At 39.0% G+C, this 25,901-nt stretch overlaps 1 protein-coding gene and 1 pseudogene across 9 annotated transcripts in view; both read right to left on the bottom strand.

Moving 5' to 3' along the window:
- Positions 1 to 25,901, bottom strand: part of RHOBTB1 (Rho related BTB domain containing 1) — a 131,666-nt gene that overhangs the window by 41,602 nt on the left and 64,163 nt on the right. For 5 of the 9 annotated variants that reach the window (XM_055352046.2, XM_055352048.2, XM_031015433.3 and 2 more), the window contains one exon: positions 346 to 547. In XM_055352046.2, the coding sequence (XP_055208021.1) occupies positions 346 to 537 (192 nt within the window). In that variant the 5' untranslated portion in view covers positions 538 to 547. Of the gene's footprint in view, positions 1 to 345; positions 548 to 19,725; positions 19,968 to 25,191; positions 25,264 to 25,901 lie in introns of those variants that run through there. The other 4 variants (XM_055352050.2, XM_031015432.3, XM_055352047.2 and 1 more) reach the window with 3 other exon arrangements.
- LOC115936159 (uncharacterized) lies at positions 1,765 to 1,924 on the bottom strand (annotated as a pseudogene).

The raw sequence follows: 25,901 nt of genomic DNA, 5'->3' as shown, positions 1-25,901 counted from the left end.
AGAGCATCTGTGCTCGCTGTCAGTCAGAAGTTCCCCAGGAGAAGCGTGTTCAAGTCAGCACCCTCAGTGCCATCAATTCACTTGCATTAAGTTTCCTTATTCTATCTGACAGGATTTAAGCTAAGTCTTAATTCCCTTCCTGGAATCACCTGTCTCAACCCTCATTCAGGATACCAGAGCCACAGTCTCCGGTTTGCATTTTGCTTTTGTTTTCTCTTGTGGCACTAAAAAGGTTAGTTTTGTTTTGAATGTGTAATTTATCCACGCTCCTCCTTTAGAAAAAATCAGACTGGCAACCAGCAATGATGTGCCCTAGGGATGCTGAAGACACTCTGTGCATCTTACCTCCTGGCACACGCGGTACTGGTCAATCGCCCACACTGTTGGCACGTGGGTGGCCAGCAGCTGATACTGCGTGAGTGTGGTGTTGCACGCCCTGGCACAGATCAAGCGCGTCTTCCCCACGGCATTGTCACCCACGACCACACACTTGATAGTTTCAACGTTGGGTCTTTCGTAGTCCATGTCAGCGTCCATTTATAAAACTCTGTAAGAAGAGAGTGAACACCACAGTAAGGACACCAAGGCTTTCCAGAGCAATCAAAGACGTGAGAGGTTCAGGGAGTTTTGCCTTCGTCCAGCCACTTCCTTGGAGGTGCACAAGCACAGGAAAGAATGTTTGGAAGTTCATACTAAGCCTAATTGACACTCAAGTTTTCTTTTTATATCTCACACAAATACAAAAACATGGGACTGTTATTTTGACCCCAAACAGTTTATTCCCGTTAACTGTTATTTTCTCCTTGGTTTTCTCTAAACACAACCTGCCTACTGGAGCTCCATTCAGCCACTGTCGGGACAGCTGGCACACATTTATAGCCTACTGGATACTCATGTTGGCCTGCTAGCAAGTCCAGTCACCTGTAGGGCTGAACTTCAACATTGGGCAATAGGTAGCCTTGGCAATGCTAGCATCTACTTCATCACAATATCGCTCATTAGCCAATATCTGTTGTTGAAAAGCAGTTTTCTATAGGTTCAAAACTGTTATGGGGACTTAGAGAATAATCAAAAGTGCAGGCTGAAAGACTACCTGATGTCAAAGAAGAGTAAACTGCTAAGTCTAAATTTAATCAAATTAACTTACATTTATTTGTATTAATCAAATTCATAATTCATAAATATATATATGTGTGTGTATATATATGTGTATATATATACACACACACACACATATATATGTATATGGAATCTCACGCTGTCACCCAGGCTACAGCACAAGCACAGTGGTGCAATCTCCACTCACTGCAACTTCCGCCTCCTGGGTTCAAGCGATTTGCCTGCCTCAGCCTCCTGAGTAGCTGGGATTACAGGTGCCCACCACCATGCCCGGCTAATTTTTATATTTTTAGTAGAGATGGGGTTTTACCCTGTTGGCCAGCTGGTCTCAAACTCCTTATCTCAAGTGATCTCCCCACCTTGGCCTCCCAAAGTGCTGGAATTATAGGCATGAGCCACCATGCCTAGCCATAAAAAAGATATTCTTGAGGGCCCATAATAAAGCAAGATTCAAAAAAATTATCTTCTGTGTTTTCATCAAGAAATCTGGAACATATGGCAAAGAATAATTTTACCAGGAGAGTTACTTTGGAATCTTCCTGAGACCATCCAAGAAGGTTTAAACAGGGCTGCTGATGAGAGGCCAAGAGGAAGAAAAAAAGCACCTGCCAGCTTGGTCTCCACAGGGACAGGACCCTCCACAAACAGGGGTGCAGGCTGCTTACCAGTAGCAGCTGGACAGGAGGCCAGCCATGTATGATTTTAAGATTTTAATTAATTGTAATTGCCTTTTTGAGGGAGTCTATTGTTAAACTAATAAGAACAGATGCTACACTCGATCTTAGCCAAAAGGCTGACAAGCAATGGAAGTCCATTGTTAAACTGAGAAAAGTGGGTGGGCGGTCATTTTTAAGGAGTCAGTAATGATTTTAATGGCTATGGTAAAGAAACTGTTCAGAGTAAAGCCTAATACATAATTGGGACTCAAGTGTTTGTTTAATTCATCTGATTGAGAAAAATGATAACTTGGATAATGAGATTAAGGGCATTGACAAGGATATATAGAAAGAATATTAAGAAGAATTCTTTTTCACAGTTAGGACTATTGGAACATGGACTGTCTCAGAAGTGAAGGGTATGGAACTGTCGACTGTAACGCCATCACAGGAGGTGTTAAAGCTGAGGCTGGAGAACGATTTGGCAGGAATGGAGTAGAGTGATTCAAGGAACAGATGTGTGCTTAGGTTAGGATTGGATCTGTAATTCCTACACTGTGGAGAGGCTTAAAACAGTCAGATACCTGTCCACCTGACACATACTTATCCTGAACATCCTGGGTGAGGAAAAAGAGTCTTTAAAAATCTCCAATTCTGATGATCGGCCAGGCGTGGTGATTCCTAAAATTGATTTCTTGAAAATTCAGTTTTAAACTTCTATGGTTTTCTTAGTTACCCATCTAACAGTATAACATAGCAAAAGCATGAATTTGGTGTTAGATTGGTAGGTCCTAAACAAATCCCAGGGAACACTTTGCAGTATCTGGAGACGTGTCTGGTTGTCACTTGGTGGGGGGTTGAGGAGAGAGTTCTGCTTCTAGTGGGTAAAAGATCAGAGACGCTGCTGCTGTACACAGGACAATGCCCCACAACAAAGAATTACCCAGCCCCAAATGTTACAGGGCTGAGGTTGTGAAACCCTGCCTTAGAAGGATGTGAGTTTGAATCCTAGCTCCCCCATTTTCCAGTCATTGGACTTTGGGCAAGTTGTTTGTACTTTCTGAGCCTCAGTCTCCTCATCTGTTAAGTGGGTATCATAAAAATACTCATCTCCTAAGGTGGTTGTGAGGATTACGTGAACTGATGAATTAAGTCCTCAGTGCCGTAACTGACACACTGATGGTTTCAAAAATTATAATCATGATGCTGAAGACGAATGCCTTCAGATGACAACAAAATTGAGTCAGGTGGAAGGCCAGAATTAGATGCAAACTCATAAACCTAATAATGACAAAGATCTATAAAAAGGATACAACTTGGAAGAATTAACCAAACAGTAACTCACCGAAAATTAAAGAATACAGAAACAAGATGTGGTGTAGCTGATCTTAAGCAAAGAAGACAGAAAAAGTTTTGGGTGTGGAGGGGGCAGGGAGGAGGTCACAGTTAATGAGAAGATAATAGAGTTGGAAAGATGGGTTAAAAATGCTTGTCTGAGGCATTTCTCAATTCCAGAATAAAAATGGTAATACCTAACCCTCTTCGACAAGTTTCTGGTTACATTAGCATGGGGTAGTAGCCTGAATCAGAAAAACAGGTTCTAGCTGGAGTCTCCCAACTTTGGAAATGGAGGTTCATTACTTTAAATGTCCCCAGTGGTGGGAAACCTTACTCTTTTAAGGGTGAATTTTTTTTATTTATTTATTTTTGATAGATAAATGTCATATAGAGCCGATGCCTAAAATTTGGGAGAATGTTTAGACTTAGTAAAAATGGAGAATGGGACACTAATAATACAGAATTAGTTTTCTGGTAGGCTTGCAAACCAGCCCTGATAGCAGCCCCCAAGAAGGAATCCCCCAAATAAGTTGAATCATAGCAGCACTGACGGAATGGCTGTGTCACTTTCACTGAAGGTTACTTTGAGAGTAACAGGAGCCCTTCTAGTTTTGTATTAAGGCTATGATTACAAAAACTATCATTGCTTCACTTATTTTTAGACACATTTCATGAGTAGTCCTAAGAAGAGTTTCTGTGTCAAAGGTGAGAATAACATCTATGGGTCCTCTAATCCCTAGCAGTCCGCTCAAGACCAAAGTAACTGCCGAAGGTGCTGACCCTTGTGCAAAAGGGATAATATGTAAGGGAAAATAAAAGGCAGGGCAGAGTTAAATATTCAGGGCCCAGATCACTTGCTCCAGATATGGAATTTCCAGGAAGCATTCACTGAATTTCCAAATACTGAAAATCTTTTATTTGGAGTAGAAATTTCTCCTGTGGTACTCTAAAAAGCATTTTGAGAGTGTGAAATCACAGCCAAGGATGGAAACTCATGCTACTCATGCTACAGTTGCATTGTTGTAAATCATTTGTTCATTTGTTACACATAAAGAAACATTAAATTATGGTAGTAATTATAAAAATATGCAATTTTATCCTTCTCCGCTTGTTATAGGCTCTAATTTATTCATATCTAGCATTCTGATGGTTGAGTGTACTCTTAGGACCATCTGGATAATGACTGTCTGGTTTCTGATTTTTATTTACCTAGAATGAGAGTAATAAGTATTATTCATTTAACACTATTAATAAATGTCACCACTATAAATCCTGCTGATCGATGTGGAGACCCTCTCATACTTAGATACATACCTGAGGAGACAAGGAAGGTAGAAAAAAAAAAAAAGAAAAGCCTGAAAGAATGGACACTGGTAATCTGCTACTATGGCAGCTCTGTCATCTTACTCAAAACTGACTTGAACGTTATTTCATATTTTCACCAATACCCGATGAATCCACTTGCACAGTATTCAGAAGTCAGAAGGGACAAGCTTATTTGAAAAATTGTTAAATAAACAAGACAGTGCAGGTGGGGAAGTGAAGGGCATGGTGGAGTGGTTCTGGTCCCCACCACTCACAAGGCTGACCTAGAAAAGCGTGATCATGCCCTTCATGGTCTACAGAATCACCCCATCTGGTCTGATCATCCTATACCTGCCCACTATTATTGCTGTCATCTCCTGGACTTCAAGCCACTCCTCCACACTCCCTGCCCACACAGTGTTCTTGGGCCTACAGGATGGTGCAGCCCACATCCTAGTCTCACCATTTCTTCTCTCCTTCAGTGCCAGTGATCTTTACCACATTTTACTTGAGCCATCCATCCTTTTGGACACGTGCTGGATATTGTTGTCATCCAGAAACATTTTGCCTCTGAAATCTCAAATTTCAAAATTCCACTCTCAGAACAAAAACTCCTACCTTTACAGCCTGTGCTGGATGAAATAAGGCCACGGCAGCAACTCCCATCAGGAGGTGAAATCTATTTCCCTTCCTCTTGAATTAATGCTAAGCTTCTGACTGCTTCGCCCAAAAGAATGTGGTGGAGGTGATGCTGTGTGAGGTCTAGAGTCTAGGTCTCCAGAGGCCCTGCAGTTCCACCTTCTTGCTGTTGGAATGCTGCCACAAATCCGCCATGTGAGGAAAGTGGCCTAGCCCAGCAGGGGATGAGAATTCACATTGAAAACCACTGAGGCAGCCCCGCCAATGGCTGTCACCAAGTGCTGGATAATGCAAAGCCATCTTGGACCTTCCAGCTCAGCCAATCCTACAGCTGAATGTAGTTTATGAATGAGCCCAGGTGAAACCAGCAGTGGAATCACCAGCTAACCCTCAGAATCATGAGAAATCATAAATCATTACTGTTTTAAGCCACCAAGTTTTGGGTTTATGAACCAATAGTCAACAGAAACATACCCATTATACCTTAGGGAAATCTCCAGTACCTTCACTCCTCTATTTATTTTTAAATGTCAGATGATAGGTCCCTTTGGAATGGATGATCTTTTCCACCTAGGGATGATGGGTCATGCCAACTTTTCTCTTTACGGTCGCCCTCAATTTCTTGCATTGCATATGAGGTATGCAGAATAATAGCCTCCCTGAATATGTCCACGGAATCCGCGGAACCTGTGAATATGTTCCATTGTGTGGCATGAGGGAATAGGGTTGCAGATGGAATTAAGGTTGTTAGTCAGCTGACCTTAACATAAGCAGATTATCCTGGACTATCTATGTGGGTGTAACACAATCACGATGGTCCTTTAAATGCGGAAGAGGTAGGCAGGAAATCAGAGTCAGAGAGAAATATGAAGATGCTATACTGCTGGCTTTGAAGATGAAGGAAGGGGCTGCAAGGCAGGTAATGTATGTAACCCATAGAAGCTAGAAGAGGTAAGGCAACAGATTCTCCCCTAAGGCCCCCAAAGTAACACAGCCTGCCAACACTTCAAGCTCAGTGAGACCCATGTCAGACCTTTGATTTTCAGAACTATAAGAAAATAAACTTTGTTTTATGCTACTAAGCTTTGACAGTTTGTTACAGCAGCAATAAGAAACTAACGTAGCACACTTTAGCCACACAAAATGGCTTTCTCAAATTCTAAATGTTGTTTGTTACCTTTATATACACCTTTCCTTCTTGCCAACTCTCCTCCATTCCTTGTCTGCCTGGCAAATGCTATTCATTCTTTAAAACCTTATTCAGATATCCTACTGTGGCAGCTCTGTCACAAAAGCCTTCCTAACTACCCTCTAAAAAGCTTTTCTAACTACCCCCTTAGTCAGCTTCACCTGCCATAACAAAATACCATAGACTAGGTGGCTTAGCCAACAGAAATTCATTTCTCACAGTTCTGGAGGCTGGAAGTCTGACAGCAGGGTGCTGGTGTGGCTAGGTTCTGGTGAGGGCTCTCTTCCTGGCTTGTAGGCAGCTGTCTTCTTGTGGTGTCCTCACATGACAGGCAGAGACACAAAGCTCTGGTGTCTCTTCCTCTTCCTAAAAGGGCACTAATCTCATCATGGGGCTCCACCCTCATGGCTTTATCCAAACCTAATTACCTCTCCAACAGCCCGCCTCTTAATACAATCACATTGGGGGTTAGGGCTTCAACATATGAATTGGGGGAGGGGCAGACATTCACCCTGTAGCACTATCTCAGTGCCTATACACACAGCACTCCTTCTTACCAACCCTCCTCCACTCCTTGTCTGTCTTGCAAATTCTAGTCATTCCTTAAAACCTTACCCAGACATCACCTCCCCTGGAAAGATTTCCTAACTAACCCTCCGCCTCATAAATTAATTTACTTTTTTCTCTGTATTAATAAAGAGTTCTAGGAGAAGCAATTACAAACAAAAACAAATGTACACGCATCCATACACACATTTTTTTCCTATATTAACAAACCATGGAGTGGTAGCTTGTGAATTTGTGTGCATGTGTGTGTGGTTATACCTTCAAAGTGCCCATTTCATACACTGAACGAATCATCAAGTGTTTGTGGGGTATAGCTATTTGCTACAGTGCTGGGAATATATGCTTACACAACACCCCTTTTCTGCAAAGCCTTTCTTGACTACCCCTCTGGTCCAAAGGTCCCCTAATTTAATGGTGACTCTCTCTGAGGGCAACCCATTGGAAAAATAGGGACAGAGCCAAATGCGACCTTAGTTAGCCTGGTCTCCTCTTCAAATCATTTCCCTTCCTTTGGTGGTACCCCAACCCAACCTTCAGTCTTTGCCTTGATGACCTTCATGGTGTTCTGTCCCTCTCTTATGAAAGAGATTCCCAGGAAGTTCTGCGCATGCCCACTCCCTCACTCACAAGACACCTAGAAGACCTCTAGAGTTCTGCCCCCATAACTCAATAACTCAGGGCACTGTGGCTGATGTACTTGTTTGCTCAGACAGGCGCACTTCAGTGTAGGGCCACTAATTGATTTCAGGCAAGCGTGCAAGACTCCTCTAACATTAGAAATTCAGAAATTAAGATGAGTGGGTAGGAAGAGAGTTATCATTTGTCTAAGAAACCCCACTAGGGGTCTCCTAATTGCTGTGAATCATCCCGCCATTGGAATATGCTGCATCTTATCACTTACACTATGTCTCTTGTTATATTTGCATTTCTTTTCTTTCCTTTTTTTTTTTTTTTTTGAGATGGAGTTTCACTCTTGTTGCCAGGCTGGAGTGCAATAGTGCAATCTTGGCTCACCACAAACCTCCACCTCCTGGGTTCAAGCAATTCTCCTGACTCAGCCTCCCGAGTAGCTGGGATTATAGGCATCTGCAACCAGGCCTGGCTACTTTTTTATTTTTAGTAGAGACGGGGTTTCTCCATGTTGATCAGGCTGGTCTCGAACTCCTGACCTCAGGTGATTCACCCACCTCGGCCTCCCAAAGTGCTGGGATTACAGGCATGAGCCAACATTCCTGGCCCTATATTTGCTATTTCTATCAAGGCATGGTGAGCAGTCTGCTTAAAGACAAAAATTGAAGGCCCATGGAGGGACCTTTGTACTCTTATCTCCATTTAGCTGTTCACAGACAGTCTGAATGATGCTATTGCACGGACACTACATTTTCTTATTCCTCCCAAAAGCATATAATCTGAACTTTAAGAAGTAATTTAGCTCAGCCATTAAAAAATACTAGTGCAACAAATTTTAGTGTATTCAAAGAGTTAGCCCTGAAATAAAAAACTGAGAATTTTATATTATTGACAGGAACAAAAGGAAAATGTTAAAAATTGCATAATAACTATAGCCAACAGCCAAGTTTCGATTGTGCAGATTTCATTATTCTGAGCTTTTAATCAGCAGTTGTAGGTAGGTGGGAGCTGTTTCATACATAAAATAAACATCTCAGCTGGAATAAAGAATAGACCCAGAGCCGGGAAAGAGATGCAAGGGCTGGGCTGGACTTCCCTGAATCAAAACTTCACAGAATTATATCTCCAGGATAACATTGCCTTCCACCATTTAAATCAACAGAATTCATTGTTGTAATCAACATTATTTTTTCAATGGACTGTTTTGATTAAAAAAGAAAAGAGTAAGTAACAGAAAGGATGCTGCATAGAAGTCTATGGATGCAAATACTACAGAACCACCTGCTGATATGAAAGAAGCACTTTTTGCTACATCCGCTCATGATTCTCACCAGGGCTCTCTGACAGTGGAGACCCACAGAAGATCGTGCTCTCTATGCTTTTAAAACTCAAGATCAGTGGGGGAGATGAACCAAGATTAGAAACCAACCTTCTTTTCTACCTTATGTGCTGTTCTTAATAAACACTGCCCTCATTGAAAAAATAAAGAAAAGACTTCATTTATTTCTTGAAAAAATAAACCAAAAATTTAAAAGGTGCATGAAAATTCCAGGGCAGATTTCAAAACCACCATAAGTGAACTGTGTACTGGGTTCAGACACATGGGTCTACTTTCTTCTACAAATACACCAGGGAACCTCTCCTTTGACAATTTGCCTATGTCGTTACTTCTGCACAAAGGCCCTTTCCTCATGCCCTTAACTCACCTGCTGAAATTGTTCTCCACCTGAGGGACTAAGGCAGTCTTAATTTAAAAATTACATGCTAAGCACTGAATGAGTGCCAGGCCTATAGGTGTACAGTGAAAAGCAAGCCAGCGGTGGTTCACAGTCAGGTGGAAAGAAACAAACAGGTAGACAAATACATCATCACAAATTTGAGGGGGTCCTTGAAAAAAACCAAAGGATGTCGAGAAAAAATAATGGATGGGAAGCCTGAAGGGCAGACTGGGTGACCTGTCTGAAGAGGCCTCATTCCTGCCATCTGGAGAATGAGAAGGGCCCATTCAAGAGATGGGAGAGGAAACAGGCCTGAAGAGCCCAAGGGATAGGAAGTGGGGAAGCCGGAAGGTTAGAAAGGTAGGTGGGGATAGATCATACTCAGCCTTTCAGGCCATAGTTAGGAGTTTGGATCTTATTCTAAATGCAGTGAGAAGCCACAGCAGTGTTTAAGCAGAAGTGTGGTAGGTTCTGATTTGCTTTTTTTTTTTTTTAAGTTTTGTTTTGTTTTGTTTTGAGTCAAGGCTTGCTCTGTCACCCAGGCTAGAGTGCAGTGGCACAATCTCGGCTCACTGCAACCCCTACCTCCACCTCTCGGGCTCAGGCCATCCTCTCACCTCAGCCTCTTGAGTAGCTGGGACTACAGGCATGTGCCACCATGCCCGGCTAATTTTTTGTATTTTTGGTAAAGATGGGGGTCTCACTGTAGGGTGGTCTTGAACTCCTGAGCTCAAGCGATCCTCCCACCTTGGCCTCCCAAAATGCTGGGATTACAGGCCTGATTTGCTCTTTTTTTTTTTTTTTATGAGATAGTGTCTCGCCTTGTTGCCCAAGCTGGAGCGCAATCACGTGATGGCTCACTGCGAACTCTGCCTCCTGGGTTCAAGTGATTCTCTGCCTCAGCCTCCTGAGTAGCTGGGATTACTGGCACCCACCATCGTGCCTGGCTAATTTTTGTATTTTTGTAGAGATGGAGTTTCACCATGTTGGCCGTGCTGGTCTTGAACTCTTGATCTCAGGTGATCCTCCTTCCTTGGCCTCCCAAAGTGCTGGGATTACCAGCATTAGCCACCATGCCTGATCCTGATTTGCTTTTTAAAGGAATCCCCAATATCACTGAGACTGCTGTATGTACAGAGAACATGTCATGAGGGCAGGGGTGCAATGGCAGAGGAATGGTGAGGAAACCCTAAGTTCTCCAGGAGAGAAGGGATGGTGCCTCTGACAGGGCAGAATCAGCAGAGATGCAGCCAAGTACAGATTCAAGTTACATTCTGGAAGAAGACACACTGCAAATATCCTTCCTTTACACTGTCTCTAAGGGGGTTTATCAAATTCTGATTTGTAATACTGATTATTATGTTTATATGCATTCCACTTCCACCCCACTGAGATTATAAATTTTTGGCAACAGAAATTGTTATTCATCTTTAAATCCTCAAATCTTGCCACAGTGCCTGGCCTATAGGCAGCTTTCAATAAACATTTGTTGAATTGAATATAAAAATACAGCCACTCTACCTTTCTTAGAAAACCTTCCACCTGGGGCTGGCAGAGAACTTGCATGCAGCTATCTCTGGTGACTGATCATTAAGCCCTGTGGCCTTGAAAGCAGCAGCGTGTGGCTAAGCCTGCAGTTGGTGAGAGGAACACCTTGAGGGACAACTGTGTGGCCCATCACAAGAGCAGAGTTTGACAGATGGCATTGCACCAACCATTGCTTCCTAACAGGAAGTGCATCAGTAACCATGGGAGCCACCAGAGACCAAGGACCACACCCTTTCACCAAATGGGAAGGTGGTTTTGGGGAGGAGAGCCCCAGTAATTGCAGGCAGGAGGGGCTTAGGATTGGATTGGATTTAGAAAAACAAGTGAGTGCTTGTTTATTTTGTTCTAGTTTCTAGAGCCGATTTATAAATCTTAATAATATTTATATATAAGGGTCTCATAAAGTTCTCATCCACTTTTAGACTTAAACATCCTAATTCAAGGGATTCTCAGCGCTTTTTGGTGAGTCACTACTTGGCTGGAAAAGAAAGGAAAAAAGGAAGGCACATGTACCCATTACATATGGATAATGATTTATAACTAATATGAAAGTGAGTCTTGAATAAACGAGTTCACTCTATGCCCAAAAGAGCCACATCACAAAATGCAGTTAGCTGCACTTCAAGGCAAGATGGCAATGAAGGCACTGATGCCTTGAACCCTCCTCTACCATCATCTCACTGCAAGTAGCCTTAGTCTGTATGGAGCCTCTACAACAGTACCAGAAACTAAGGGTGAAAAGTAACCACATACCAGAAACTGGAAGAATTTCTGCCAAATTCACTTCCATGGAGCCAAATGATAACACCACTGATGACCAGCAGACTGCCATGTCCACAGGGAAAAGAATTGGCCAAGGAAGTAGGCAGACATTCTTCACCACAGATGCCCATAATCTGGAGTAATGAGAGCCACACTGACTTGGGACCAGGGTGAAGAGAGAAGGGTGGAGGAAGAAGGTTTCCCAGTGGCTCCCACAGGAAACCAGCCTGCTGCTATCAGCATGGAGTAAGCTTGCTGACCATCCCTTGCTGAGGATGGACCAGGTAGAGAGAACAAAGTATGGAAAAAGATTCTCTCTGTTCTGCTTTTGCTTCCTCCAGCCCACTCAACCAGACCCTTTCAGTTTTGACCCTATGATAGAACTGATTGATCTTGTGGGGTTAATCCAAGAGGGAGTCAGGTGAGGGGGTGCTGCCTCTTAAGACTGAACATTAGTATAACTTCCATGGTCACATTCCTCACTGTTGTCCTTAATTCACCCTCAAAGGTTCTCTCAACTCACATTATATTGAGTAGCTTTGCTTGTCTGCTCTGGAACTGGGTGATTTCCTGGGATGCTATCATAGAGCCCTACCTTGATCTTTCACAGAGCGTATGGTTATCCAAGCATTTGGAATATACTTCAATCCTTGGCCTTTGTGAATCCTTTTGTGTATGGATAGTGTAAACAGAGACCATTCAACATATGACCTATTAAAAACCTTGAAGCATAGACATGTACAAGCAATTACCTAAAGGCACAGAAAAAAGGTGTTCCACTTAGATAAACATGCTATATAAAACAGCAGAAAAAAAACTTCAAACATCTGATTCATGTACTTAATCATGTAAAAGAAGATAATGTACATTTATAAACTAATAGCAAATGAAATTATAAGTAGTTAATGAGACAAGATAAAGACCAAGTACAAATGAAATATAAGGTCACCAAATTGAAAGCCATGCTGGCAATAGTACATAGTAGACTTGAAAATGTTGTAAAATTAATTAGTGAGGTACAGGTCAAGCATAAGAAGTTCTCTCTAAATACAGAAGTAAAGACAATCTTTCTTCGTCTTTACTCATGATTGACCAAAGACAATAAAGAGACTGACTGTCAAAATGCAATCTCTTGAATAGTATGCGATATGGTTTGGTTGTGTCTCCATCCAAATCTCATCCTGAATTGTAGCTCCCCTAATTCCCATGTGTTGTGAGAGGGACCCAGTGGGAAATAATTGAATCATGGGGGTGGTTTACTCCATACTGTTCTCGGGATAGTGACTAAGTCTCACAAGATCAAGATCTGATGTTTTGGTAAAGAGTTTCTGCTTTCACTTGGATCTCATTTTTTTCCTTGTCTGCCTTTCACCTTCCACCATGATTGTGAGGCCTCCTCAGCCACATGGAACATGAGTCCATTAAATCTCATTTTCTCTATAAATTACCCAGTCTTGGGTATATCTTTATCAGCCATGTGAAAATGGATTAATATAGTATGTGTTCCTGAAGAACTAAGGAGCGAAGTGTGATTTAATAGAACAAAATGTTCCCACTACAAAAAAGAGGAAGGAGCAGGGAAAAGCAAGGAGGAGAAGAAGGAGGAGAAAAACAATGGAAGACTCCAAATCTGTGTATTTTTTTTCAGTAAAATGTTTACATATCAATGACAAACAAATTGTATAAGAATCCCATTGTATCTTATCAAAATGTCTTCCAAAACTAATGGACACAAACCCTCTCCATAAAGAAATAATGATACGAATGACTATAAATTTCACCAAGACACTATTTGAAGACGATTTTAAAAACACGTAACAGAGACTCAAGGATGGAAAAAGGTATTCCACGCAAATAAAACCCTCCAAAAAAGAGCAGAATTAGTTATATTTATATCAGATAAGATAGATTTCAAGACAAAAACTGTGAAAAGAGACAAAGAAGGTCATTATATAATGACAAAGGGGTCAATTAAGCAAGAGGATATAGCAGTCAACACTCGAGCATCCAGATATATAAGGCAAATATTATTAGAGCTAAAGAGAGAGAGAGAGAGACCCTGATACAGTAAGATCCAGGGACTTCAGTTTCCCACTTTCAGCACTGGAAAGATCATCTAGACAGAAAACCAAGAAAAAAACATCAGACTTAGTCTGCGCTATAGACCAAATGGACCTAACAGACATTTACAGAACATTTCATCCAACAGTTGCAGAATACATATTCTTCTCCTTAGCACATGAAACATTCCGAAGGATAGACCATATGTTAGGCCACAAAACAAGTCTAAAAAATTTTTAAAAAATTATATCCAGTATCTTTTCTGACCACAATGGAATAAAACTAGAAATCAATAACAAGAGGAACTTTGGAAACTTTATGAACACATGGAAATCAAACAATATGCTCTTAGATATAGTTTGGGTACTTTTCCCTGACCCAATCTCATGTTAAATTGTAATCCCCAATGTTGGAGTTGGGGCTTGGTGGCAAGTGTTTAGATTATGGGGATAGATCACTCATGAATGGCTTGAGCCATCCTCTTGGTGATAAGTGAACTCTTGCTCTCAGTTCACAGAAGACCTGGTCATTTAGAAGTGTGTGGCTCCTTCCCTACCCCATGCTCTCTCTCTCTCTTGCTCCTCCTCTGGCCATGTGACATTCCTGCTCTCCTCTTACCTTCCACCATGATTATAAGCTTCCTGAGGCCTCTCCAGAAGCTGAGGAGATGCCAGCACCATGCTTCATGTAAAGACTGCAAAACCATGAGCCAATTAAATCTCTTTTCTTTATAAATTATTCAGTCTCAGGTATTTCTTTATAGCAATGCAAGAAAAGACTAATATGCTCCTGAATGAACGTTGAGTCATTGAAGAAATGAAAAAGAAACCTTAAAAACTTATTGAAATAAATGAAAATACGAACAACATTCCAAAACCTATGGAACACTGCACAAATGGTACTCAGAGGAAAGTTTATTGCAATAAATGCCTATATCGAAAAAGTAGAAAAACCTCAAATAAACAACCTTATAATATATCTTAAAGAACTAGAAAAGCAAGAGCAAACTAAACCCAAAATTAGTAGAAGAATTAATAAAGATCAGAGAAGAAATAAATGAAATTGAGATAAAAATAGAAAAAATCAACAAAATGAATTTTTTTGACAAGTAAAATGGACAAATCTTTAGCCAGACTAAGAAAAAAAAGAAGACCCAAATAAATAAAATCACATATAAAAAAGAGATGTTATAACTGATACTGCTGAAATTCAAAGAATCATTAGAGACCATTATGTATAACTATATGTCAATAAACTGGAAAACCTAGAAGAAATGGACAAATTCCTAGACATATACAACCTACAAAGAGCCATGAAGAAATACAAAATCTGAATAGACCAATAGCAAGTAACCAGATTGAAGCAGCAATAAAAAGTCTCCCATCAAATAAATGGCCAGGACATAGTTGGGCGTGGTGGCTCACACCCGTAATCCCAGCACTTTGTGGGGCCGAGGCGGGCAGATCACTTGAGGTCAGGAGCTCGAGACCAGCCGGACTAACATGGTGAAACCCCGTCCCCCATCTTTACTAAAAATACAAATATTAGCCAGGTGTGGTGGCACATGCCTGTAATCTCAGCTACTCGGGAGGCTGAGGCAGGAGACTCACTTGAACCTGGGAGGCAAGGGTTGCAGTAAGCTGAGATCGCACAACTGCACTCCAGCCAGGGCAACAGAGCAACACTCTGTCCAAAATAAATAAATAAATAAATATGGACAGGACCTGATGGCTTCACTGCTAAACTCTACCAAACACTTAAAGAAGAATTAATAGCAATCCTACTCAAGCTATTTCAAAAAATCAAGAAGGAAGGAATACTTCCAAACTTATTCTGTGAGACCAGTGTTATCCTGATACCACAAGCAGACAAAGACACAACAAAGAAAGAAAGCTACAGGCCAATATATCTAATACACATAGATGCAAAATTCCTCAATATAATGCTAGCAAATCAAATTCAACAACACACTAAAAAGATTATTCATCATGATCAAGTGAAATTCATCCCAGGGATGTAAGGATGGTTCAACATATGCAAATCAATAAATGTGACACATCATCTGAACGGAATGAAGGAAAAAAACAATATGATCATTTCAATAGATGCCAAAGCAGCATTCAATAAAATTCAACATCCTTCATGATAAAAATTCCCAAAAACCTGGGTATGGAAGGAACATATCTCAACACAATAAAAGCAATATATAACAGACTGGCAGCTAGTATCATACTGAATGAGGAAAAAGTGAAAGCCTTTTCTCTAAGATCTGGAACAAGATTAGCATGCCCACTTTCACCACTTTTATTCAACATAATACTAGAAATTCTGGTCAGAGCAATTGGACATGAGAAAGAAATAAAGGACATTCAAATTGTAATGGAAGAAGTCAAATTATCCTTGGTTGCAGATGATATCTTATATTTAGGAGACACTAAAGATCCCACAAAAAACTATCAGAACTGATAAATAGTAAACTTTCAGGATATGAAATCAGTATACTAAAATAAGTAGCATTGCTATATGCCAACAATGAACAATATGAAAAAGAAATCAAGAAAGTAATCCAATTTATCATAGCTACAAATAAAACAAAATGCCTAGGAATAAACTTAACCAAAGAAGTGAAAGTTACCTACAATGAAAGCTATAAGACATTGAGGACACAAAAAATGGAAAGATACTCCATGTTCATAGATGGGAAGAATCGATATTGTTACAATGCCCATACCACCCAACGCAATCTACAGATTCAACTGACTCAGGTGTTAATCTCCTTTGGCAACACCCTTACAGACACACCCAGGATCAACACTTTGCATCCTTCAATCCAGTCAAGTTGACACTCAGTATTAACCATAACAGCTGTCCTGAGCAAAAAGAATAGAGCTGGAGGCATCACATTTCTGACTTCAAATCATACTACAAAGCTATAGTAACCAAAAAAGCATGGGACAGGCATAAAAACAGACACACTGACCAATGCAAGAAAATAGAGAACCCAGAAATAAATTCCCACATTTACAGCCAACTTATTTTTGACAAAGGTGCTGAGAACATACATTGGGGAAAAGGCAGTCTCTTCAATAAATGATGCTGAGAAAACTGGCTATCCATAAGCAGAAGAATGAAACTAGATGCCTGTCTCATGCTATATACAAAAATTAAATCAAAATAGATTAAATACTTATATCTAAGACCTCAAACGATGAAACGATTATAAGAAAATATTGAGGAAACACTCCAGGACATTGGGCTGGATGAAGATTTCCTGAGATCTCACAGCAAAAATGGACAAATGGGATTACATCAAGCACAGCAAAGGAAACGGTCAATAAAGTAAAGGGACAATCCACAGAATGGGAGAAAATATTTGCAAATTACCCATCTGACAAGGGATTAATAACCAGAATATATGAGGAGCTCAAACAACTCAACAGAAAAAAAATCCAATTTAAAAATGGCAAAGGAACTGCATAGATATTTCTCAGAAAAGGATGTACAAATAGCCAACACATATGAAAAAATGCTCACCATCATTCGTCATCAGAGAAATGCAAGTGAAAACTACAATAAGATATAATCTCACCGCAGTTAAAATGGCTTTTATGAAAAAGGCAATAATGATTGCTGGTGAGGATGTACAGAAAGGGGAACCCTTGCAAGCTGTTGCTGAGAATGCAAATTAGCACAGCCATTTTGGAAAACAATATGGATGTTCCTCAAAAACTAAAAATCAAACTATCTTATGATCCAGTAATCCCACTGATGGGTATATATCCAAAACAAAAAAAAGAAAATCAGTACATCAAAGCGATATCTGCATTCCCATGTTTATTGCAGCACTACTTACAATAACCAAGATATGGAATAAACCTGTGTCCATCAGCAGATGAATGGATAAGAAATCCTGTTGTTTGAAACAACATGGATGGAACTGGAGGATATTATGTTAAATAAAATAAACCAGGCACTAAAAGACAAATATTTCATGTTCTCACTCATATACAGGAGCTCCAAAAAATTTGAGCTCATGGAGGTAGAGAATATAATAGAATGGTGGTTAGCAGAGGCTGGAAAGGGTAGTGGAAAGGGGGTAGAAAGGGGATGGTTAGTGGGTAAAAAATACAATTACATAGAAGGAGTAAGATCTAGTGTTTGGTAGCACAATGGGGCAACTATAGTAAATTAACAATAATTTATTGTATAGTTCAAAATAACTAAGAGTGGAATTGGAATGTTTCTAACACAAAAAAATGATAAATGCTTGAGGTTATGGAAACCCCAATGTAGTAGTCTGTTCTCACATTGCTATAAAGAATTGAGAATGGGTAATTTATAAAGAAAAGAGGTGTAGCTGACTCACAGTTCTACAGGCAGTACAGGAAGCATGGCTTGGGAGGCCTCAGGAAACTTACAATCATGGTGGAGGGTGAAGGGGAAGCAACCATGTCTTCACATGGCAGCAGGAGAGAGAGACCAAAGGGGTAAGTGCTACACACTTTTAAACAACCAGATCTCCTGAGAACTCCAATATGAGAATAGCAAGGGGGAAGTTTGCCCCCATGATTCAATCACCTCCCACCAGGCCCCTCCTTCAACATGTGGGGATTACAATTGGATATGAGATTTGGGTGGGGACACAGAACTAAACCATATCACCCAATTACCATGATTTGATTATTACACATTTTATGTTTGTAGCAAAATATCACATGTACCCCATAAATATGGACAACTAACATGCATCCATAATAATTGAAAATGAAAAATTAAAAAAACAGATTCTTGAAAGAAAAAGGACATAATAATACATTTCTGATTTGGGCCAAACTGATATTTATATGAAAGCAACATAAAGTTGTTCTTAGATATCAAAGACTCAGGTCAAAAACCCAAGTTCCCTTAAGGAAACTGCTCAAAGATACTAGCGAAAACACCTAGAGATAATTGAAAATTAAATACTAAAAACAGACAAACAAAAGGTACCCAGGCTTTAAAGAACTATGCAAACCAAAGCCAATAAAAATGTAAGATCATCCTACATAGTTATTTTGAATTTAGATACAAAATGGTATAGAAAAATTATCTGCCAGAGATAATCTAGAAGGTTACAAAAGGCCAATTCATAATAGAAGTAACATGAACCTTCATAGACCAAAAAGCATATAATAAAATGAAGAAAACTTTTTAAGTATAAGGAGAAATTCACAACAATAACAAATATATGGAACAAAAAATCAGAATAAACCAATGTCAGATTAAGAAAGTGAAAATAAACAACACATGGAGGATCTGAATAACAAATACTAAGGCTAAATTAATAAATATCCCACATTTTTTAAACCTACAAAAAGACAGCTTTCTTTCAAGTGTTCTTGGCACATTTAAAAAGCTGACCACATACTGGGCCATAAGGCCCCAAATCCCTCAAAGTGTAAATTGTTGTCAACCAAATTCTCTGGCTGCAATGAAGTAAATGAAACAGTTGAAAGGAAAAGCTCTATAACATGAACAAAATAATCTCAACCCTTGGAAATTAAAAAAATACTTTCTAATATATCCATCTAAGGTAATAATTTTATAAATGGGAAATGTTTTAAAAGCAAATATATTTACCACATCTTTAAGAAAAAAAATGAAAACAACCTATGACAAGTGAGGGAATGATTAAGATACTTGCTAAGTGATTTTAGGCAAATTAATCTGTCGGAGCCTCTATATTCTTATCTGTGAACTGGGGATAATTATCTCCTTCCACGGGTTGTTGTGAAGATTATATTAGATAATGCTTGTGAAATATTTCAATCTCTGTGCTTGGTATCAAGAGAACATCAGTAAGTCTTATCTATTAAGATTGTCATAGAAGTTATGCTTATGATGAGTTTGCAATAATCCAGAGAAATGCTGATATTATTGAGGGGAAAGTGTGGAATAGTAATGTGAAATACATTCGACTGAAACAACAGTAAATAAGTATGTGCAACCCAAATAAAATTGGGCCTCATGCATTCACATGAAGCACTGTCTTAGCAGAGTGACATAGCAGAAAGAAACACAAACTGATTCTTAGAAAGCTGTGAACCATGTAGCTGCTTATGAATAGAGAGGCATGGCTTACCTCACCTATTATGCATCTTACAGTGAACCTCCTAAAAAAGTCTCTTTGAAATGTTTCCCTCTGGAGTCTCACCTTTCATGGCAACTGCTCAAATCTGTCTTTCTGCCTCTCAGGACCTGGGATCTCTTCCCTTCAGGTTCTTCTTCATCCCTTCTTACAGGGCTAGCCATCATTCTCTGCTTGTCTTATTTGCATTCCCATCCATTATTCCCTCCGACAAATAAACGAATCTTTCTTGGGACCTGCCCTTTTTTAAGGGGGTTGGGTTGATTTTAATATGTGACTATTTAACATTTAATAACTGTATCTCTGTCATGTAACAGGAAGCAACACTGACGTCTTCCCTCTGCAACAACAATACATGAAAAACAAAACAAACGGGAAGGAAATACACTAGAAAGCAACAGTAATTGTTGCTGGACAATGAGGCTATAACTTGCTCCTGCCATTTTCTACTTTTCTTTTGATTCCAAATTTTCTACAATGCACGTCTTACTTTTTAAAAAAAATGTGAGATAAAATCCACACGCTACACATCTCATTCTTTTAAAGTATACAGTTCAGTGGTGTTTATGATATTCACAGGGTTGTGCAACCATTCCTGCGATCTAATTCCAGAATATTTCCATTATCCCCCAAAGAAACCTTGTACCCACTAGCAGTCATTCTTTATTCTCGTTCTCCCCAGCTCTGGCAACCACGAATCTACTTTCTGTCTCTACAGATTTTCCTATTCTGGACACTTCATATAAATGGAATCATGCAATATGTGGCCTATTGTGTCTGTCTTCTTTCACTTAGCATAGTATTTTCAATTTTCATCCATATTGTAGCACCTTTCACTACTCCATTACTTTTTATGGCTGAAAAATATTCTTAGACATATTACTTCTATAATGAGAAAGACGTTTTAGCTTTTTAAAAAACTAATGGGTATATTAAGTATAACCCTTGATTGTCACTTTTGCTAAGAGTACACTTATACAACCCAATAATAATACATGATTTTTGATAACACATAAATTGTTTTTTCAAAACTGTATGTATATATAAAGCATAGAGAGCCTGCTAAACCTGTTTCTTTCTCTGACTCAAGCTCTCACATAAAAAAACCCCCACAGGAATCAAAATGATGTTTTTCTGAGTATCAGACACAGAAATTGAACCATATAAAAAGACAGCTGTGGATATTCAGGACAAACACATACAATTCTATCTCAAACAGAAGATGAAAAATTCTTGGCTTTGAAATCTTGAGCATTCAAAAGGAATACTTATGGTAACTGAAATGAGCAATTTTAAAAAACTGGAAACAGGGCACATGAAATATTCTGTGGCAATCAATTGTAGTTAAAGATATTCTAAGCTTAGATCAATATAGCATAATTCAGTTTTACATTCATTAAGAAGAAAGTAGTTCCAGATTTGTTGGTATGCATGCCATGTATGTATTTGTGTACCTGGAAATCACAAACACATAAATATTGATGTACACTCAGTGCCCAAATTTAACGTTGTAATCTTTACTTAGGCAGACTTCTACACATTTTCAGTGGCAAGGGAGACACCTTGATGTAAGCTAACAGTAGCTAGCTCATATAAAGTAATGGTTCAGGCAAACATAGAATTCTGTAAATGAAGGACTTACCCTGGACATAAAATGTGAGGTGTTTCAAACACACTGAGGGTGGAGTGGGGTGGTGACCAGAAGTAGGGCACTGGTGGTGTACTGGTTCTTGATCTAGGTGCCACTTACATAGGTATGTTCAGTTTGCAAAAAGTCATCAAGCTGTACATTTGCGATCTGCATACATTTCTCTATGTGTTATACTTCAATACTTTCTTAAAGTAAAAAAAAAAAAAAAGAAAGAAACAAGAAACTCTACACATGGATTTTGGAGGCCCTATCGTCCTCATGGGGGTGGGGCTCAGCTAAGGGCTGGATCGAGAAGCTTTGTCAAGAATTAATAATCAAAATATTGGTCAAGTCTTTAGAGATGGCAAAGATGTTCACTATACATCTTTAAATTAAAAAAGATTTAAAAATTTACAGAATAACACCACTCCTTAAAAATTATGTGCCTAAATACACACAAAAAGATTGAGATAGAGATATACTAAGCACTCATTTGAGAAAGCTAATATCAAGGCTGTAGACTATGGGTGTTTAAAAACCCATATTCATGAAGAAAAGTCTCCACTACCTTCCGTAGTAAGTTACTCATTGAAAGCATTCTCTAAAGATGTTACCAGGTTAGCTTCTGAAGCAGCAGCATGACCACCTGCTGTGGTCTTCTGATACAATGACAATCAAGCAATTGTATGTAAACATTTATGAGACTATCATATGCTCGTTAGGACTAGGCTATGCTTTGATTCAGGCAAACAAGAAACTTTTTTCAGGTTTTCACAGCAACGTTAGACCATAAATGCAAAAGTGCTGGTGGAAAATTAACCAGACTTCTTAAGATCTCTTATTTATTTGAAGTTATTGGCTAATAACAATGAATAGTTTCTAGCTAGTATTTTTCAGGGCATGTTCCTATACCTTCCAACTTTAGGTAGAAATTATTACACGAAAGATTGTACAATTTTAAAAAGCAGGATGAAGCACTGTTTGTGGAAGTGGAAAATGATACCAGTCTGGAGTGCGACTAGAAATTTTAAGGCAAAAGACTTTAAAATGTCATAACTTTCATCCAATTTTAAGGTTTTATTCCTGGAAAAATAATAAATGTATAGAAAAAGATTTCATTTAAAGAATGTTCATTGGCTGGGTGCGGTGGCTCACGCCTGTAATCCCAGCACTTTGGGAGGCTGAGGCAGGCAGATCACAAGGTCAGGAGTTCGAGACCAGCCTGGCCAACATAGTGAAACTTAGTCTCTACTAAAAATATAAAAATTAGCTGGGTGTGGTGGCACGTGCCTGTAGTCCAAGCTAGTCGGGAGGCTGAGGCAGGAGGCGGAGGTTGCAGTGAGCCAAGACCACGCCATTGCACTCCAGCCTAGGTGAGAGTGAGAATCTGTCAAAAAAAAAAAAAAAGGAATGTTCATCATCATATCACTATTTGTGGAAACAAAAATAACTTTAGAAGTCCAAACACAGGAGATGGATTAAAGAAAAACTAATATATGTCCATCAAAAATGTGTTATAGGAGTACACTCATTGTTATATTAAGATGTTCATGAACAATCTTTAAATTAAAAAAGATTTAAAAATTTACAGAATAACACCACTCCTTAAAAATTATGTGCCTAAATACACACAAAGAGATTGAGATAGAGATATACTAAAATATTAATGCCAACATCTTTTTATAGGATAGGATTATAATTCATTTTAATTTTTTTCATTTTTCTCATCTATATATTCCATCTCTTCTGTAGTGAACATGTGTTCTTTGTGACATAAAGAAATTTTACAAAAAAGAGGGCAAGGAGTTAGGAAAACAAGGAAATAAAATATCTTCGTGTGTGAGAAAACATTCTTCCTTCATTATGTGAAATTAACATCTACTCTTGACCTTCTCTCTGTGTACCTTAAGAACTTTATGTGAACTGCCTTTCATATGGTAGGGAACAGGCTTGCTGCTCCTGAAACCTTCTTTTCAATCCTGAGCAGACGTCCCACTCATCAATATATCATCTTGGAGTTCCTGGTTATTCAGCTCCCTTTACTTATATCAAAGGAACTAATACGTCAATAGGCCCAACCACAAAACCTACATAGCCCCTCAGCATAGAACAATGCAACAAGGATACACCTGTTGAATGCTAGGTACAGGAACAAGACCATGGGAAAACATTCTCTAATCTTTCCAGATCAAGACATGAGACTTTGAGAGATTTCAGTAGTCATGTCAGAAGAGAGTCCCTGGTCTACTTCAAATAAATAGAGTTTAAAGAATATTAGAATCTGATATAACGGTTCATTGTTGACTTTTGTTTGATATACACAAAGGGAAACAAGTTCCTTTACTTGAAGCCTCTTTCCAGGAGCCTTAATGATCAGCTGCCAAATTTAGCCTTTGGCTCCATGTCCACTGTGTCTATTATTCTCCCATGCTTACTGAAGTGAGGCCAAATCTCATCACTATTTAGAGAGAACAAATGCAGATATCTTGATGAAACAGAGAGCTGGTGAACATGTATTGTAAAGAGCCAGGAGAACATACTTTAATGAATGGAAGCACATGGGCTTCATTGCTTATGTTTTAAAAGTACATTCACATGAAAGGATCAACAGCCGTGGGCATGTTATATGAGACATAGAGAGGAGGGGAAGATATAGAGAAGGCAGTCTAGATTGGCTGCTCATTAGACTCACTGGGGGATTTATTTTGTTTTGCATACTGCTATCTGTACAAGAATGTTCTTGGCAGCACTATCCAAAACAGCCAACAACTGGAAACAACCCATCAACAGTAAAATGGATTAAAAACAATAAATTGAAGACTATTTATACAATGGAATATTATACACTACTAAAAATGAATGAAGTACTGCTGCATACATTATGGATGAATCTCACAAACATAATATTGAAGCCAGGCACAAAAGAATACATAGGATATGATTTCATTTATACAAAGTTCAAAAGCAGGCAAAACTAATTTAAGGTATTAGAAGTCAAGACAAGGGTTACATTGATTGGGTAGTGGCTGGATAGGGGCTTGAGAAGGGCTTCTGGGTGCTGGTAATGTTCTGTTTCTGTATTTAGGTGCTGGTTATGTGAGTGTGTTCAATTTAGGAAAACTTTTTGTTATATACTTATAATTTTTTTTAAAAAATATAAGATATACTTCAATAAAAACGTTTTTAGTTCAGATTCCTGGGCCCTAACATGGATCTACTAAAACTGTAGGTTCTAAGTTCTTTGAGGTATTTCAGTGTAAAGCAAGGTTGGGAGTCACTACACCAGATGATCTATATGATCTGTGCAGAAGCCAGCCCCTACTAGCCCACAAGAACTAGTTGTTAAATTTTTAGGAATTTTGCAGGCCCATTAGTGCCAGTATTAAAAATTAAATTATATAAATTTACAATTAAACTACACTAAAAACAAAGATAATAAGTACTCAAAATGCATCACTTTCTAGTTATTTCTATTTACTATTAACTATATTTTGAGGCTATTCATGCCAATTTTATCTATATGGTGAAAGTACAATATAATGGTGTGACACTGCATCATCTCTTTCCAACTCTGCTCAGCCACATCAGTAGCTTGAAATTGGTCATGGTGAGAATATTTACACCACAGAAATCAGCAGCCACTACCAATCCGTGCTTGCTTTATTGTTCTAGATCTAAGAAAATAATTTAACAGTGTTAATAATGGAGATTAAACTTTAAAGTGTGCTATATGTGTAGGTGTTACACTATGAATAGTACATTTGAAAAATGTTCTTTCAGTATTAAAATTTATCATCCGGTTCAGCAAGGAAGTGATTTCCACCATGGATGAATGAGTAGAGTTCTGACGTATGTCTTTGATGTTTCACTTTTGTCTTACTGATTAACATACAGGAAAATACCTGCCAGCATTTATATGGGAGCTGCATCCCTTAATCAACTGCAACATAGGTTGGCCTATGGATAGAAGAGTTCTGCAAAAAACAACAAAGGCATTCTGTGAGACCCAACTGGCTATATTGAATTTATAATATCAAGTATTATAGAGTTTATTATTATTCGTAAAGTGTGTACTACACATTCTTTATGTGATTAAAATTTATGTCAATTTGCGTATGCACATACATGCATTTTACTTTTTTCCAGGAGAGCTGGTTTATTTACCAGGTCATCACCGCCTACATCCCTCCTATGCTTAAGATTCCATGACTCTATTATGATTTAAGAAACAAGCAAATAAAATAAGGTGGTGTGGTTATGGCCTATTAAGCATGAATTTCAGCGTAAGATATAGTAACCACTATTCTTTAGAACCTCATGACTCAAAGTGTGGTCCACGGAACAGCAGCACTGGCATCAATGGGGAACTTGTTAGAAATGCATAATCTCAGGCCCCATCCCAGAATTACTGAATCATAATCTGCACTTTAACAAGATGCCCATTTTTGTTGTATGCACATGAAAGCTTGAGCACAGCTCTAAAAGCAATTAATTCCTTGGTAAAAATAAAAACTTACATATAATCAATTTGAGATTAGTAGAAGGTTAAGGTCAATATAGCAGTTGGTGAGTTCTCAGCACCTAGCCCCAGTTCAGCCACTTCATAGCACTG

Source organism: Gorilla gorilla, chromosome 8 (genome assembly GCF_029281585.2).
Source record: "Gorilla gorilla gorilla isolate KB3781 chromosome 8, NHGRI_mGorGor1-v2.1_pri, whole genome shotgun sequence".
Classification (NCBI taxonomy): domain Eukaryota; kingdom Metazoa; phylum Chordata; class Mammalia; order Primates; family Hominidae; genus Gorilla; species Gorilla gorilla.
This window is presented reverse-complemented; position numbering and strand designations above follow the sequence as displayed.